Source organism: Neopelma chrysocephalum, unplaced genomic scaffold, assembly GCF_003984885.1.
Source record: "Neopelma chrysocephalum unplaced genomic scaffold, ASM398488v2 Primary Assembly neopelma1_253, whole genome shotgun sequence".
In the NCBI taxonomy this organism is placed as follows: Eukaryota; Metazoa; Chordata; class Aves; order Passeriformes; family Pipridae; genus Neopelma; species Neopelma chrysocephalum.
Window position 1 is genome coordinate 1,915,921 of NW_020897915.1, and position 16,380 is coordinate 1,932,300.

Below are 16,380 nucleotides of genomic sequence, written 5' to 3' on the forward strand. Positions count from 1 at the left end.
CCCCAGGAGGAGACCCCCCAGGGATGCCCTCCCGGGATGCCCCCTCGGGGTAGCGCCGCTGTGGTACCCGGTTCTCCCCGGGGTTGCCGGTACCGGCACGGGAGATGCGGGGGTTGCCGGAGGGGGGGGGGACTGCGACCCGGGACGGATTTTGGGATGAGACCCGATTGGTCGGGGCCGGCGCCAGGGGGTCCAATGGCGGCACGGCCGCGGCTTGGCCACACCCCTCCCGGGCCACGCCCCGCCGGCTCCGGTTCCCTCCGCCGGGCCGGGGCTGCCCCGTCGGGTCCGTCCCGCTCCGCTCCGTCCCTGCGCTCCGGTTCGCCCCGTCGGGTGCGCTCGGCGCCGTCGGGGGGTTCCCGCGGGCCGGCGGCGGGATGCGGGCGGTGGCGGCGGTGCTGGCGGCCGTGCTGGCGGTGGGGGCAGCCCTGCCCCGCCCGGGGCTGCTCCCGCACGGCCCTGCCCGCGGCGATGCCCGGCTCCGGCCCGGGGATGACGAGAGCTCGCCCGCGGTGCCGCTCCGCCGCGCCCTGCGCCTCTACGGCCGCACCGCCCGCCGCCTCTACGTGAGTCCCGGCTGGCCCCGGCCCCGCTCCCCGCTCCCCGCTCCCCTCTCCCTTCTCCCCTGCCCTCCTTCCCCCCGGCCGCTCTTCCTCCCAGCCCCCCTTCCTCCTCTCCATCATCTCCCCCTGTCCCTCCGTCTTCCCTCCTCACCGTCTCTCCACACTCTATCCCTTTCTTCCTCCATCTCTCCGTGTCTCTCCATCTTCCCACTCTCCATCCCTCTGTCCCACCATCCTTCTCTCCTTCTGGCTTTCCACCCCTCCGTCTTTCCATCCTGCTTCCCCCTCAACCCCTTCCTCCCCCCCCTTTACACCCCCTCCTCCTCCCCCCCAACCCTGCCCCTCCATGTGCGTCTTTGCTGTCCCACCGCACGTGTCTCTTCTCCGTCCACCCCTTTCCTCCATCCATTTGCCCCCTTCCCGGTGTCTCCGGCTGCGGAGGAACAAGAGGGCTTTCTCCTTCGCAGCTGTTCCTGCCAGCAGCGGCCGCAGCTGGGATGGCCCCTGAGCTGCAGCTCCCTGGGGGATGGAGAAGCCCGAGGTCTTTGTTTTCTCCCCGTGGCCGGATGGGGCCACGCGGCCTCAGGGCTCTCACTCCCCCCGAGGAGGGAGGGACACGGCAGAGGGACCGGGGGTGGTGGCACCTCTGCAGCTCCTGAGCACCCTGCCCCACTCTCCCTGCAGGTGGGGACCAACGGGGTCATCTCCACCCAGGATTTCCCCAGGGAGACCCAGTACGTGGATGACGATTTCCCCACAGACTTCCCTGTCATCGCTCCCTTCCTGGCCGACCTCGACACCTCCGGGGACAGAGGGAACATCTACTACCGGCAAGATGACTCTCCGGACCTGCTGGACCAGGCTGTGGGATACATCCAGGCTGGGTTCCCCCGCACTGCCGGCTCCTTCGTGCCCACCAATGCCTTCGTTGCCACCTGGGAGGATGTGGGTGCTTACCAGGAGCTCTCCCAGGACACCGAGCCCTCCACAAAGGTGAGGCCGACGGGCTGAGCTTGGATTCCCATCCTGCATGTCATGGGAGGACGAGTCTTCCTCGTGTAGCACCCAAAACGCTCAATCTCTTCTTTCTGGATGGTGGGTCCATCCATCCATCCTTGGGTGAGCACCAGGGGAACATGGAGCTTTTTCTCTCTGCTCAGAGCTGTGGCACTGGAGGAGCTGTTGGCTTTGCTGGTGGGCAGGAGAGGTTTAGAGGTTGCCTTCAGCTCCGTGGTTGGAGGCGCTTGTACAAGGGCCTGGAGTGACAGGATGAGGGGGAATGGCTTCCAATTGATTGGATTAGATGTTGGGAAGAAATTCTTGGCTGTGAGGGTGGTGAGGCCCTGGCACAGGTTGCCCAGAGAAGCTGTGGCTGCCCCTGGAAGTGTTCAAGGCCAGGTTGGACAGGGCTTAGAGCAATGTGGTCTAGTGGAAGGTGTCCCTGCCTGTGGCAGGGGGTGGAATGAGATGAACCCTTCCAACCCAAACCATTCCAGGATTCAATGATTCTTTTCAGGCAAAGCTCTCCAGTGCCGGTGGCTCTGGATTCACAGGGGCAGCTGGGAGAAGCCGTGGCTCAGCTCCACGGTGCTCCTGACCTTTGCCAGTGGCTCGGGGCTGGTCCTTCCTTCTGCCCCCGTGCTGATTATGCTGCTGGCGAGGAACTGGCTTCAGAGTTTCCACCACGGGTTGGTTTTGTGCCTGGAAAACAAGCTCATAGGTGGTCTGCCAGGTTGGGGAGGTGACCTGTGCTCTCCACCCACGGGGCTGATAAGGCTCCTGCGTGGGTGGACCTACAGCGCTGCCTTTCCCCGAAAACGCCGGGACATGAGGTGTCACACCAGGCTGATGATGTGCTGAGGAGGTGACAGTGACGCTCTGCCAGCAGGATGGACTCCTTGGAGCGAGCTGGATATGATGATGAGCTGCAAGAGGATACCCAGGGCTGTGTGATGGGTGACAGGCTCTAGCCGTGGTGGGGTGGGCTGATCCCAAAGCCCATCAGCAGCCACCAGGTCCCCATGGACCACCGGGAGCCATCCCTACCATCCATTCCCCTGCTCCGGGGCCCTTCGGGAGCGGGTTGCTGAGAGAGGAGCCAAGCAGGGGAAGAAACCGAGGTTTGGAAGGAAACAAGGCACATTTTTTCCTCTAATTTAAAACTTGGGAAAGCAGCTGAAGAGATGCCATCAGGGGCCTCGCAGTGACCTCCCGGCCATCAAAAACGCAGCCTCCTCTTCTTTTCTCTTCCCAATTGTTGGGGTTTTTTTTCCCTCTCTGAGAAGTTGGATCAGGTTTTAAAATGAAACTGGTCTTGCTTGGAAACGAGCAGCTCCGGGGAAAGCTTCATTCAAGACTCGCTGAAGTGCAACTTGTGCCTGTGCTTTGCTGAGCTCCCCCTTAGACAAAACTGCTAAAAACCTCCCCAGACACCACTTTTTTCCTGACCAAATGTGGCACTTGTGGAAACGCTGCCCTCCCGCTGCTCGGAACCGGGATTGACTCCGAAGCCTTTCCCCCTCTGCTTTGAAAAGTCGTGGGTCATCCTTTTTGAGCCTCAAAAGCAGAAACCTGGGTTAAGGTGGGGGTGTAGGGGGTCCCCAGCCCCCTTCTTTGGGGGTCCTGCCTAGATGGGGGGTCTGGCAGCGCTGTGGCAGTGCCCTGTCCCCTCCAGCTCCTTGGGACACATTCCTAGTCCCTGCAGCGACGCCTTCCCGGGCTGCAGAGCCGGACAAGAGCTGACCCCGCTTCTGCAGAAGCAAGACTTGCCCTTTTGGGCTGGAATTTGCCCTTTGCAGCTCTTTGCCGGGAGCAGCCGGGGGCTTCCCCCCGCCCCCCCCCCTCCTTCCCTCCATCCCACCGTGCCAGCGCATCGATGTCACCCATCGCGTCCCCCCTCGCCACCCACCACAGGGCGAAACGAGCCCTGCAGCTGCTGCCGCGATTTGGCTGCGTGGGGGAGGAATCCAGCCCCGGGTGTTGGTGGTGGTGGGGGGGGTTATCCCCGCCCCTTCTCAGCTTTTTGGCCGCCTTTTCGGGGTCTCTGAATGCCCGAGTGTGCGACGCGCACAACAAGGCTCTTTATATCCCGGCGGGGCTGCCGGGAAACCTCGCGGTGCCCCGGGGACCCCAAAATCGGGGCTGGCGCTGTGGGGGCGGCGCGGGGGGCAGCCCCCACCCCTCCCTCCCGCTGCTCCGGGGAGGGGGGGAACTGGGAGTTTAATCACTTTTCCTTCTCTCGGGCGCCGTTCCCTGTGTGCTGCTTCCAGCGGCTCTCTGGGAAGGGCTGCTGCTGCTGCCCGCTCATGGTTATTTATTGGGGCAGCAGGAGCCGTGTTGGGGTTGGTTTCTCCGCGTTCGGGGTGACCACGGCGCGTGTGCGTGGATTCTCGGGCGGCTCCGGAGGGCTGGGCTGGCTCCGCAGGCTCCCCATCCGCGGGCTGTTGCCGTGATCCCGCTCCCTGGCACGGCCCCAAGGCTCGCAGGGCTGGCAGGGCAGGCGGCCAGCGTGCCTATAGCGGGATGTATGGGTGTGGGGAAGCCGGGAGCACAGGCGTGTTTTTTCCGGAGGAAACCAGGCTAAAATTGTTCTCCGGGAGAAGCGGGGGGGTGCGGGTTTTCCTCTGGTGCTGACGGGGTGGGTGGGAGGCTGCTGGTGTCAGGGGGAGGGAAACAGCAGTGAGGGGCTCCCAGGCTTCAGCACCAGCCCGGTGCAGGGGTTACATGGCCAGGGATGCTCCTGGGCATGGTGCAGGGCTGTCACCTCCCTGTGTGACAGCTCCAAGGGACACCCCTGCACGGAGGGGGTGGCCTGGTTGTGCCACGGGATCCTGTGAGGATGCTGAGCATCTTGCCAGGATGTTGCACTTGGGCTCTGGCTGTGCATGGGCAGGAGGTCTCTGCAGGGTGATCATAGAATGGTTTGGGTTGGAAGAGACTTTAAAGCTCATCTCATTGCAACCCCTGCCATGGGCAGGGACACCTTCCACTAGCCCAGGTTGCTCCAAGCCTCCTCCAACCCGGCCTTGGACATTTCCAGTGACGGGGCAGCCACAGCTTCTCTGGGCAACCTGTGCCAGGGCCTCACCACCCCCACAGGGAAAAATTTCTTCCCAATATCCCATCTAACCCTGCCCTCTGGCAGTGGGAAGCCATTCCCTGTGTCCTGTCCCTCCATCCCTTGTCCCCAGTCCCTCTCCAGCTCTCCTGAAGCCCCTTTAGGCACTGGAAGGAGCTCTCAGGTCTCCCCAGAGCCTTCTCTTCTCCAGGCTGAACAATCCCAGCTCTTCCAGCCTGTCTCCATAGATGTGCTCTCTGATGGAGGGCTCTTTTGGGGTGCTTCCCTGCGCTGTGGTGTGTGGGGAGTTACCAGTCACATTCTTGGTCTCCATCCCCATCTCAGTCCTCCACTGGGGTCTTCCTGCCCCTCCATGACATCCGTCTGTCCCTCCCTCCCTTTGGCAGCTCAACACCTTCCAGACAGTCATAGCCTACAGCGACGAGGACACCTACACCCTCTTCCTCTATCCCGACGGTGGCCTCCAGTTCCTGGGGACGCGGCCCAAGGAGTCCTACAACGTCCAGCTGGAGCTACCAGCCAGGGTGGGCTTCAGCTGGGGGGACGGCGACGACCCGAAGAGGGACGGGCTGTTCCACAGCCTGGCCAGCAGTGAGCAGGCTCTGAAGAACCTGGAGCGGTGCGTGGTGCCGGGGGGGGGCTCTGTGGGATGGGCAGGGGGAGCAGGGTCGCCTTCTCCCTGCCCTGGAGCCTTTTAAAGGCTGGAAGAAGGAGGGGAATGAGCTGGGGGTGCTGCATTTGGGGTCCCGGAGGGGTGGTGTGGAGCAGGAGCACCTTTGGGATGGGTTTGCCATTCCATGGGTTTGGGATGGGTTTGCCAGTTTGATGGCTCTGATGGATGTTTACGTGTGCTGCTGTCTGCAGGGGGAGCAACACGGGGGTACCTGGAGTGTGGGTCTTCCGTGTGGGCAACGTGGACCACGTGGAGCCAGGAGGCAGCGAGGGACTTGGCCCCGGAATGCCGCAGAGCCTCCCTGTGCGTCCTGATCCCGACTACACCCGCACGCTCTACAGCCGTGCCGACCACGCATCCACGGAGCTGACAGCACAGCATCCCAGCCATGGGTCCCGCACCCCAGTGCTCCTGGGCTTTGTCCCTGAGAGGAGGGACGCCCAGGAGCGGAGCCGCCGGCTGTACCCCGACGGGGACGGTGACACCCGGCAGAGCTACTCCGCCAACCCCTCTTCCTACAGCTCCGGGCACCACGGCGTCGGCGTGGAGGAGGACGTGCATTTCAACCCCGATGGTGAGTGGCCACAGCCCTTCCAATGACCCAACGGGGACAATGACCCAGCGGGGGCAGTGACCAAATGGGGACAATGACCGAACAGGGATGGCTCGTGGCGGGTGGCTCCCTAAAAAAGGCCCCTCGCTGCAAGTTCGTCCCTTCCCAAGCAGCCGGGGCTGGAGCGAGCGTGGGCTGGAGTCGCTCCTGCAAAGCTGCTGCCCTTCCAGCTCCTCTCCCCCCGACCAAATCCTGCTGCCAAGGGGCTGCTGGAGCCACACACCCCTGCCTGCTGGGTTTGCCAGTGGAAAAGGAGGGAAGCTCGTGGGGTGGGATTCTCAGGGGGCAGGTCCTGGCACAGGGACAGGGTTGGCCTTTCTGCCCTCCCCGCCACCGAGCCAGCTGTGGACCCACCATGGCACGTGCCTGGGGGAGCAAAGCCCCGTCCCCAGCCGGCTGTCTCCCAAAAATACCCAGGAATTTGATCTCCTGCCCTCTGTCAGATCCACCTGACATCGGGCAACAGGTTCCAAACCCTCCACCACCTCTCTGCATCCCGGGTGACTCCCTTGGGAACCGCTGCCAGCTGGCCTGTTTCCCAGCGGTGTTTTGGGGGCCAAGAAGGCAAGGCGCCCACCCCCCGGCCAGGGGTGGCTTTGTCACCGTGTCCCCCAACCCTTTTCCCCCCGCCCCCAGTGTTCACCTACAGCGCCTCCAGCAAGGAGACCTGTGCCCAGCACCACGGGCGCTGCTCCCCGCACGCCTTCTGCACCGACTACGCCACCGGCTTCTGCTGCCACTGCCGGGCCACCTTCTACGGGAACGGGCGGCAGTGCCTGCCCGAAGGTACGCGGGGCGGGTGACAGGGACGGGCATCCCCTGCCTGGGTGGCCACTGCCAGGGGTGCCCGTCTCCCTGCCCAGGGGCCGTGCATCGCCTCAACGGGAAGGTGAGCGGGAGCCTGGCGGTGGGAGGACGGGCGTCCGTGCGCTTCCAGGACGTGGACCTGCACGCCTACATCGTGGGCAGCGACGGCAGAGCCTACACGGCCATCAGCGGGGTGCCCCAGCCCGCTGCCCGCGCCCTCCTGCCCCTCCTGCCCATCGGGGGGCTTTTTGCCTGGCTCTTCGCCCTGGAGGAGCCCGGCTCCGAGAACGGCTTCAGCATCACCGGTGAGCCGGGATCCGGGATGCGCCATCGCTCCGAGGGACGGGGATCCTTGGGAGTGATGTGTGGCCTGGGGTGGGTGATAAGGGGCCCAGGGCAGCTCCGAGGCTCCTCCAGCCTCCCCAGGTTCCGCTGGGCAGGATGGGCAGGAGGAGCAGAGTGATCTTCTCCAGGCCCTGGAGCCTTTTAAAGCCTGGGGGAAGGAGGGGTGCTCAGCCCGCCATGCGCTGGAGCTGCATTTGGGGTCCTGGAGTGGTGGTGTGGAACAGGAATGGTGTCTTTGGGGTGGGTTTCTCAGCACGGCTCTGATGGATGCTCATGTGTGCTGCTGTCTGCAGGGAGAGCAACACAGGGGTATCCAGTGTGTGGGTCTTCCACCTCATGGATGTGCTGGAAGGGTGGGGAGGGATGCCTTGGGGTTGTAGCCCCTAAAAATCCTAAAACCCTTAAAATGATGCCTGTTTCCTTTTCCTGTCCAGGCGCTGAATTCACCCAGAGCCTGGAGGTGACCTTCTATCCCGGAGGGGAGACAGTCCAGGTCACTCAGACAGCTGAGGGCCTGGGGCCGGACAATTACTTGCGCCTCAAGACGCACATCCAGGGAGAGGTGCCGTTCCTCCCGGAGAATGTCACTGTCCACGTCACTCCCTACAAGGAACTCTACTACTACTCCAGCTCAGGTAAGACCCGTGCCCACCTGGGCTCAGTTTCTCACACGCTGTCCCCGCGTGCCCCGAAACCACCCGAGACACGGCGACGCTGCAGCCGTTTTTTCCCACATCCCGTGGGGTTTTCCTTGCTGTCCGGCAGCCGTGACGTCCTCGGGCCAGCGGGAATACGTCGTGGCCGCGGGAACAGCCAACCAGACCTTGTCCTACCGCCTGCGGCAGAACATCACCTTCTCCGGGTGCTCCCACTCCCGCCTGCCCGCGCGGCAGCAGCTCAGCGTGGCGCGCGCCTTCGCCCTCTACGACGGCCAGGAGCACGTCCTGCGCTATGCCCTGGCTGCCCGCGTTGGCTCAGCACAAGGTGAGCGCCAGCACCCACCCCCAGGGTGCCAATCCAGGGTGCCACCCCCCAGCCAAGGGATGCCGGGTTCTCCTGCCCACTCCCGAAGTGCCACGTGCTCGCTTTGCCCAAAAACAGCCAAAAGAGAGGGGGCCTCATTGCAGTTACAACTTCCTCATGAGGGGCAGAGGAGGGGCAGGCACTGATCTCTGCTCTGTGGGATGAGTGACAGGACCTGAGGGAATGGCCTGCAGTTGTGTCAGGGGAGGGTTAGGTTGGATATTAGGAAAAGGTTCTTCCCCCAGAGGGTGGTTGGGCACTGAACAGCCTCCCCAGGGCAGTGGGCACAGCCCCAAGGCTGTCAGAGCTCAGGGAGCATTTGGATGATCCTCTCAGGCACATGGTGTGACTCTTGGGGGTGGTCCTGTGCAGGGCTGAGGGTTGGACTTGATGATCCTTGTGGGTCCCTTCCAGCTCAGCTTATTCTGTGATTCTGTGATTCTGTGATTCTGTTTTCCAAGCAGCTTGAGCCTCAGCACTCCTGGCACGGTGGGGTTGCACCCAGGGTGGCACTGGGTGGTGTGGCCGTGGTTCCCTGCATGGGTGCTGCGGTGCTGCCTACATCAAACACAAGTGGAGACACTCCCTGTGTCTCCCAGACCTCTTCTTCCCCCGTTACATCCCTCTGTGCCCGCAGATGGTGCCGGGAATCCCGCGGTGAACCCGTGCCATGACGGCACACATGGGTGCGAGGCACCGGCGCGCTGCCAGCCCGGAGCAGGGATGGAGTACACGTGTGAGTGCCCGGCCGGGTACCGCAGAGACGGACGGGGCTGCCGAGGTGAGCGGGGCTGGGGGTGGGCGCTGGAGGGGGGCTGGTGGACCCTGTCACCTGTCAGACACTGTGGTGGCCACTGACATTTGGGATGCTGGGATGTGCCATGGCACTGCAGCACTTGTGATCTCCTGGGGCTTCACCAAGGATATGAGGAGAAACTGAGGCAGGGTGCTGGGGTTCCCTGGAGAAGCACTCCAGGAGCATCGTGGGGATGGAGAATGTGGCAGACGTGGGATGGGCAGTGTGGGGCAGGACATTCCCCCCAAGACCAGGAGCAGCCAGACTCCAAAAACCGGTGCCTGCTGTCTCCCCCTCCCTCTAGACGTGGACGAGTGCGCCGAGGGCCTGAGCCGGTGCGGCCCCTTCACCGTGTGCCTGAACGTGCCGGGCAGTTACCGCTGCGAGTGCCACAGCGGGTACCGGCCGGCGGGGGACGGGCAGGCGTGTGTGCGTAAGTGCCAGCCCTCAGTCTGGGGTCTCCCCCGCTCCTGCGCCCCGCAGACGCGCCCCCATCACTCCCTCACCTGTCCCCGCAGCGCTGGCCCCAGCGAGTGACCCCTGCGAGGACGGGAGGCACCCCTGTGCGCCGGGGGGCCGCGCGCGGTGCGTGTCCCGCGGCGACGGCCGCCCCAGCTGCGAGTGCCTGCCCGGGTACGCCGGCGACGGCATCCACTGCTCCGGTACGTGGGCACGGGAGGGACTGCAGGGCTCCCAAACCATGCAGCCTTGTCCTGGCTGATCCCCTCTTCCCTGTGCGCAGACGTGGATGAGTGCGCCGAAAACCCGTGTCACCCGGCCGCTGCCTGCTACAACACGCCGGGCTCCTTCACCTGCCGGTGCCAGCCCGGCTACGAGGGCGACGGCTTCCGGTGCGCGTATGGTAAGGGTACCCACTCACCTCCACCCCCTCTCTGCCCGGGGCGGCTTCCCTGGCCTCACTCTCCTGTTTTCTGGCTTTCCAGTGGCCGGAGGGAACCCGCAGCGGCTGACGCCCTGCCAGCACGAGCAGATGTACCCGCGGGAGGTGCCGCCGGGACCCTCGCCCGTGGGAGGCAGGCACGTGCCCCAGTGCGACGAGGAGGGTCGGTACCGGCCCCTGCAGTGCCACGGCAGCACCGGGCACTGCTGGTGCGTGGACGCTGCCGGGCAGGAGATCGCCGGCACACGGACAGCACCCGGCACCACCCCGCCTCGCTGCGGGAGCCCAGGTCAGTGACACCCCACTGCACTCAGGGTGGAGAGGGGATGTGAGTCGGGTCCTCTGGCATCTCTCTGGCATCCCAGTGGCATGCCGGTTTGGCCCAGGCGCCAGCAGTGTGGGGACAACGGGGCCACAGCAGAGGGGACTCACAAACTAAATGGCCACAGTCTAAAACCAAGCACCTCAACACGAGGAATAACTTTCCACTGAGGGTGGCAGAGCACTGGAACAGGGAGGGCGTGAAGTCTTCCCTCTCTGGAGATGTTCCACACCCACCCATGTCACCTGCTCCAGGTGACCCTGCCTTGGCAGAGGGGTTGGACTGGATGATCTCCAGAGGTCCCTTCCAACCCTAATAATTCTGTGACCCTCTGCCCAACTACCCGGCTCGAGGCTTCACTGCCATGGCCTGGGGGCAGGGCGCTGCCAAATGGGTACTTGGGCACTCGGGGGGGCTCCTGGGTGTTTAGGGCACCCTGGCCCATGGGGTTACACTGCACTGGCCATTGGGACACCTCCTGTGTCGAGTTGTGATGGAGGGGACAGCTACGGGGTGTCGAGGGTGCTGGAGAGGGGCAGCCCCATCCACCCCAGCCCAAGGGGTGCACCTACAGCCTGGGGTGAAGTGAGGGCCAAACCCAGCTGCCAGGTGGGTCCAGGGGAGCAGCGTGGCAGCCCCTGAGCCCGGGCTGGGGGAACTTGTTGCCGGCAGAGTCCATCCAGCAGCTGACGCCCTGCGAGCACGCGCGGATGTACCCGCGGGAGGTGCCGCCGGGACCCTCGCCCGTGGGCGACGGGCACGTGCCCCAGTGCGACGAGGAGGGCCGGTACCGGCCCCTGCAGTGCCACGGCAGCACCGGGCACTGCTGGTGCGTGGACGCTGCCGGGCAGGAGATCGCCGGCACACGGACGGCACCGGGCACCACCCCGCCTCGCTGCGGGAGCCCAGGTCAGTGCCCGGGGGGGGGCATCCTCAGCATGCAGGGGGCACCCAGCAAGGAGAGGGGGGACCCAGGGCTGTGGCAGAGCCCTGAGCCCCCCGAGCTCGCACATGGGGGGTGACTATGGCCCTCCCTCCTCCCTCATTCCAGAGCCCACGGAGCGGCCGCCCAGCATGTGCGAGCGCTGGCGGCAGAGCCTGCTGGAGCACTACGGGGGCAGCCCCCGTGGCGACCAGTACGTGCCCCAGTGCGACCCCCAGGGACACTTCACCCCACTGCAGTGCCACGGGGACAGCGGGTACTGCTGGTGCGTGGACGAGAGTGGCAGGGAGATCCAGGGCACGCGCTCGGAGCCCGGCACCGCCCCACCATGTAAGAGCCGAGCGCCCCGAAGTGGGCCCTGCTCCCTCCTACTCGCTCCTGCTCGGGTGTGGAGCTGAGATATCTCTCCCCGAGCCACCTCTCCCTCCCTGTTCCCGCTGTTCCCGTGCCAGGTCTCCCCAGCGTCGCGCCGCCCACCGTCCGGCCCGAGCCCCGGCCTGACGTGTCCCCACCGACCACGGGGACCTTCCTGCTCTACGCTCAGGGACAGCAGATCGGATACCTCCCGCTCAACGGGACGCGGCTGCAGAAGGAGGCGGCCAAGACCCTGCTCTCCCTGCATGTACGGTATCCCCGGGATGGGGGCGGGGGGCGGGAATACCGGAGGGGGTTTGGGAAAGACTGGTCTGCTGATCTGTGTTTCACACCTCACTGGACCACTTGTCTGAGCTGGGATGGTTTGGGGGGGTCACATCTTGAAGGTTGATGTTGTTTTGTGGGGACGTTGGCTGTGCTGACTTGGTGCTGAGGTGGCATTTTTTACAAGGGACTGGAGTGACTGGACAAGGGGGAATGGCTTCCCACTGACAGAGCAGAGTTAGATGGGATATTGGGAAGGGATTCTTGGCTGTGAGGGTGGTGAGGCCCTGGCACAGGTTGCCCAGAGAAGCTGTGGCTGCCCCTGGATCCCTGGAAGTGTCCAAGGCCAGGTTGGACAGGGCTTGGAGCAACCTGGTGTAGTAGAAGGTGTCCCTGGGAGGGGCTGCAAGAAGATGGTCTTTAAAGTCCCTTCTGACCCAAACCATTCTGGGAGTTTATGGAGGAGGAGTGTTCTCACCTCTCCCTCCGCTCGTCCCCAGCAGAGGAGCAGGTCAGTGACAGGTCCCAGACCTGGGACTGCCCACAAAGAGAAGGATCCTGAGCTCCCCAAAGTAGGTCACGGCCCTGGGCTTCCAGCTGCACGGCTCTACTGCAGCCTTGCCTTTTCCCTTCCTCGGACTCCTCTTGGAATGTGGCCATGTGCATCTCCAGCCAGGCCAGACCAAGGGAGAGGAACGCTGAAAGCTGGGCCACGACCCTCCCTATACCCCAGGGAATGAAACACTTTGCCAAGTATTCCCTCTCCCCATCCTGAAGGTCATTCCTGGGGCTGGCTTTGCTCTTGGAGCAGCCTCGCCTTGAGGCAAAGGGTTCAAATCCATCTGGCTGTGGGTGTGTGCCTGCACCAGCTGGCCTAAAATCCTCTGCTGCAGGATTCCGCTGGGAGGGTGCAGTAGGGACCCGTCGGAGTTGGTTTTTGCTGGAAAAAATGGGATTTGAGCGTCATTCCCTATTGCTGCATCCTGCAGCGGGCAGCTCCCACTGCCAGCTGGTGGGATAAGGATGCTCAGTGAGCCTCCTGGCAGGATTTCACCCTGTGTCCCTCTCCCAACCTTGCCAGGGCTCCATCGTGGTGGGGATCGACTACGACTGCCGGGAGAAGATGATCTATTGGACGGATGTGGCCGGACGGACCATCAGCCGGGCGAGCCTGGAGCCAGGGGCCGAGCCGGAGACCGTCATCAACTCAGGTGTGTCCCCATCCCAGCGACACCTGCCCCCCAAAGCCACATCAGCAGGTCACAGCTCCGGGACCGTCCTGCTTTGGGCTCCTCCATCCGCGCTCCCATTCCTCGGTGTCGGGTCAGGAGGGCCGTGGGGGGGCTCTGAGGGATCCCAGAGCAGCACTTCCCGGGCCGCTGAGCGTGGCCATCCCCCGGCAGGACTCATCAGCCCCGAGGGCCTGGCCGTGGACCACCTGCGCCGGGCCATGTTCTGGACGGACAGCGGGCTGGACAGGATCGAGAGGGCGCGGCTGGACGGCTCCGAGCGGCGCGTGCTCTTCGACACCGAGCTCGTCAACCCCCGCGCCATCGCCGTGGACCCCGTCCGAGGGTGAGCAGCGGCGATTCCCGAGGGATTTTGGACACCAGGTGCGAGGGTCGAACAGATGCGGCCGCGCCAAGGCCCCATCCTGACCCTGGGAGCGGCTCTGCTGCGCTGCACACCCCGCAGGAGGGGTTGGCTCTGTTCCCCGGCCCCGCTTTTATTTGGTAATTCGGGATTTTGGCTGAAGCTGCTGTTTCAGTATCAGGATGGACATTATTTTTGAAAGCTCTGAAACGCTCCTGGCGTTTGGAAACACAAGCTGTGCCTCCGGGGTGCTGTTGTGATACAAAAGTGCTACTCCTAAGGCTCGCCCTCGTCTGGGAGCTGCGGTTTGGGTCATAAACATGTTTGATATTGCTCTGCTTTGCTTTCAGGGATATTTTCCTAATCAAATAAAGATGTTTCAGGCACTGATAAGGGGAAAACCAGGCCTTGCTCCTGACAAGAACCAAACGAAGGGATAATCTCCCACCACTCCTCACTGTTGTGTGTCCTGTTTCTGCATTATTTCCCAAGAAACCTTTACTGGACGGACTGGAATCGTGAAGCTCCCAAAATCGAAACTTCCACTGTCAATGGAGCCAACAGGAGGGTCCTGGTGCACACAGACATCGGTTTGCCCAATGGCCTGACGTTTGACCCCTTCTCCAAGCTGCTGTGTTGGGCAGATGCAGGTAAGGTGAGCTCCCCTGTTGTGCCAGGGGAGGGGTAGGCTGGATATTGGAAGAAATTTTCTCATGGAAAGGGTGGTCGGGCATTGGAACAGGCTGCCCAGGGCAGTGGTGGAGTCCCCCACCCCTGGAGGGATTTAAAAGCCCTGTGGATGTGGCACTTGGGGACATGGGGCAGTGGTGGCCTTGGCAGTGCCGGGGGAACGTTGGACTTGATGATCTTGGAGGGCTTTTCCAACCTAAATGATTTTATGATTCTACATCCTTGGGCTTAAAAGCTGTTTCCAAATGTAGTAAATCAGGAAAAGGTTTTTCACCCACAGGGTGGTCGGGCACTGAACAGGCTCCCCAGGGCAGTGGGCACGGCCCCAAGCCTGACAGGGCTCAAGGAGTGTTTAGAAAAGGCTCTCAGGCACATGGTGGGATTTTGGGGGTGTCCTGTGGAGGATCAGGAGTTGAACTTGATGATCCTTGGGAGTCCCTTCCAACTCAGCGTATTCTATGATTGTATGAAATACGGAGAACGGATTTGCTGGGGTGTTTTTTTGTGGTATGATAAACATCTTGTGTTTGAACAGGCACAAAGCACCTGGAATGCACATTCCCTGATGGCACAGGCCGGCGTGTCATCCAGAACAACCTCAACTACCCCTTCAGCATCATCAGCTACGCCAACCACTTCTACCACACGGACTGGAGACGGTGAGGGGGGGAAAAAGCCACTCCCTGCGTGGCTGGGAATGCTGAGCTCCCTCCAACAGCTGGGAGCCAGCCTCCATGATTCCCTGAGAGCAGCCTGGAGGGGTTTTGTGCCAGAGGGGGAAAACAAAGGCTGTCCCCAGCCTGCTCCCGAGTCCTGGAGCCTCACCAGAGCTCTCGTGGGTCTCTAGAAAGCTGAACGTGGGTTCAGCAACACCCGCTTGTAAATCTCAGCACAGAGTTGTTTAGACAGAGCCTCAGCTCTCTGGGAGGGACAGAAATAGTGTTTTGTTTTTTTTTTTTCAAACTAAAACTTGGCCCAAGTCTCCAAATCTAGATTAGGGCAAAGCAGAGATTCTGTCCTCAGCCGTTCCCTCTGCCCCGACACCCAAAGGCCTCGGCACCAGGAACTCGCCTCTGTTCCCACTCCAGCTGGAAGCTCTCAAAACTCCCATCAAATCTTAGATTACAACAAACACTTAAGTGCTTGCCACGCTTGGAGGAGACTCTCAGGGAGATAATCTCTCCTTGGAAGGCTCTTTCTGTGGCTGCATCACCGGAGAGAAATGCACTGAATGAGCTGGAGGGAGCTTTTATGGGGCAGATTTCTTTCCACTTGTCCTGCAGGTGTTCAGACCAATCTTTTTAGCTGCCTCTGTTCTTAAATGCACATGGGGGGGGGGAAAAACAAGTTTTATAGATGAATAAAGCACTTCTCCCCCTTTTTTCCCCAGGGATGGGGTGATAGCTGTAAATAAAGACACCGGCTCCTTCACTGATGAGTATCTTCCAGAGCAGCGATCCCACCTCTATGGAATAACAGCAGTTTATCCCTACTGCCCTGGAGGTAAAACCCACCCCAAAACCCACCCCCTTGTGACTCTCTGATGGCTGTTTGACACACTAAAACTACCCATTTCCCCCCGCAGCAAGGAAATAGTAACTCCCAGTTTCAAGGAATCAACAATCTTTGCACCCGGAAGAACTTCAGACCCAGAAAACTGTCACTGCATGAGAGGGGGAAAAAAACCCTCAGCCAAGGCCAACCAAGCAACCTGCTTTCCTGCAAAAAGTATTTTTTTTTATGGTTATACCTCAAGACTTTACTACTGTATTTTTTTTACCAAGTGGAAAACATTGATATATTACCAAAAAAAAAATGGTCCTGGGTATCTCAGGATAATCTTGCATTAATCTCTGCTTAATGCAAGAAGATTTAAAATGTAGCTTTTTTTTTTTTTACTCAAATGTTTTATTTTAATGGAAGAAGAATGGATTAATTTTTAACGGTTTTGACAATCTGACCAACAGGTCCTTTTATCCAAAAAAAATTAAGTGCCTATGGGAAGCTTTGGATGCAGTTATCTCGCTGGGTCTAAATAACCTACAGCCCTGAAGACAGAGACTGTGTGTGCTCCAAAAAAGGTGCAGAACAGGGATGTGACGTGGCAAAGGCATTGAAGATTTTCCAGAAGATGATTCTGTGTTTTCACCACTGCCTCAATGCATGTCTTTTAGTATTTATATTAGAAGAATATGCTAGAATTGATCTGTTCATGCTTGTTGGTTCTTCCAAGTGCCTTCATAGACCTACCCAGTGTAGACCAATACATGTTCAGAAATACCCAGTTACCTTGTAATGCTTCACTTTTTCTAGGTTACTTCAATAATTGAATAAAGAGGTTGGTTTAAGTTCCCCTTTGGATTTAGTTTTTTAAATATTTCAGGGGGGGAAGCA

At 61.3% G+C, this 16,380-nt stretch overlaps 1 protein-coding gene across 1 annotated transcript; it reads left to right on the forward strand.

The window, feature by feature from the left end:
* Positions 1–377: 377 nt before the first annotated feature.
* On the forward strand, positions 378–16,334 carry NID2 (nidogen 2). Its single transcript, XM_027704098.1, has 22 exons — positions 378–566; positions 1,248–1,556; positions 5,028–5,260; positions 5,506–5,888; positions 6,564–6,713; positions 6,791–7,039; positions 7,514–7,714; positions 7,845–8,063; positions 8,740–8,883; positions 9,203–9,331; positions 9,417–9,560; positions 9,641–9,760; positions 9,843–10,088; positions 10,794–11,030; positions 11,173–11,394; positions 11,517–11,686; positions 12,785–12,914; positions 13,107–13,278; positions 13,789–13,946; positions 14,522–14,645; positions 15,377–15,489; positions 15,572–16,334. The coding sequence occupies exons 1-22, from the start codon at positions 378–380 to the stop codon at positions 15,580–15,582; spliced, it is 4,053 nt and encodes a 1,350-aa protein (XP_027559899.1). The 3' UTR covers positions 15,583–16,334.
* The last annotated feature ends 46 nt before the right edge of the window (positions 16,335–16,380 follow it).

Excerpts from the sequence above, each read along its gene's own strand:
- NID2 (XM_027704098.1), top strand. The coding sequence starts at position 378 with ATGCGGGCGGTGGCGGCGGTGCTGGCGGCCGTGCTGGCGGTGGGGGCA. Across the intron at positions 5,261-5,505 it reads GCTCTGAAGAACCTGGAGCG|GGGGAGCAACACGGGGGTAC; the intron begins GTGCGTGGTGCC and ends TGCTGTCTGCAG. Across the intron at positions 11,687-12,784 it reads AGACCCTGCTCTCCCTGCAT|GGCTCCATCGTGGTGGGGAT; the intron begins GTACGGTATCCC and ends CAACCTTGCCAG.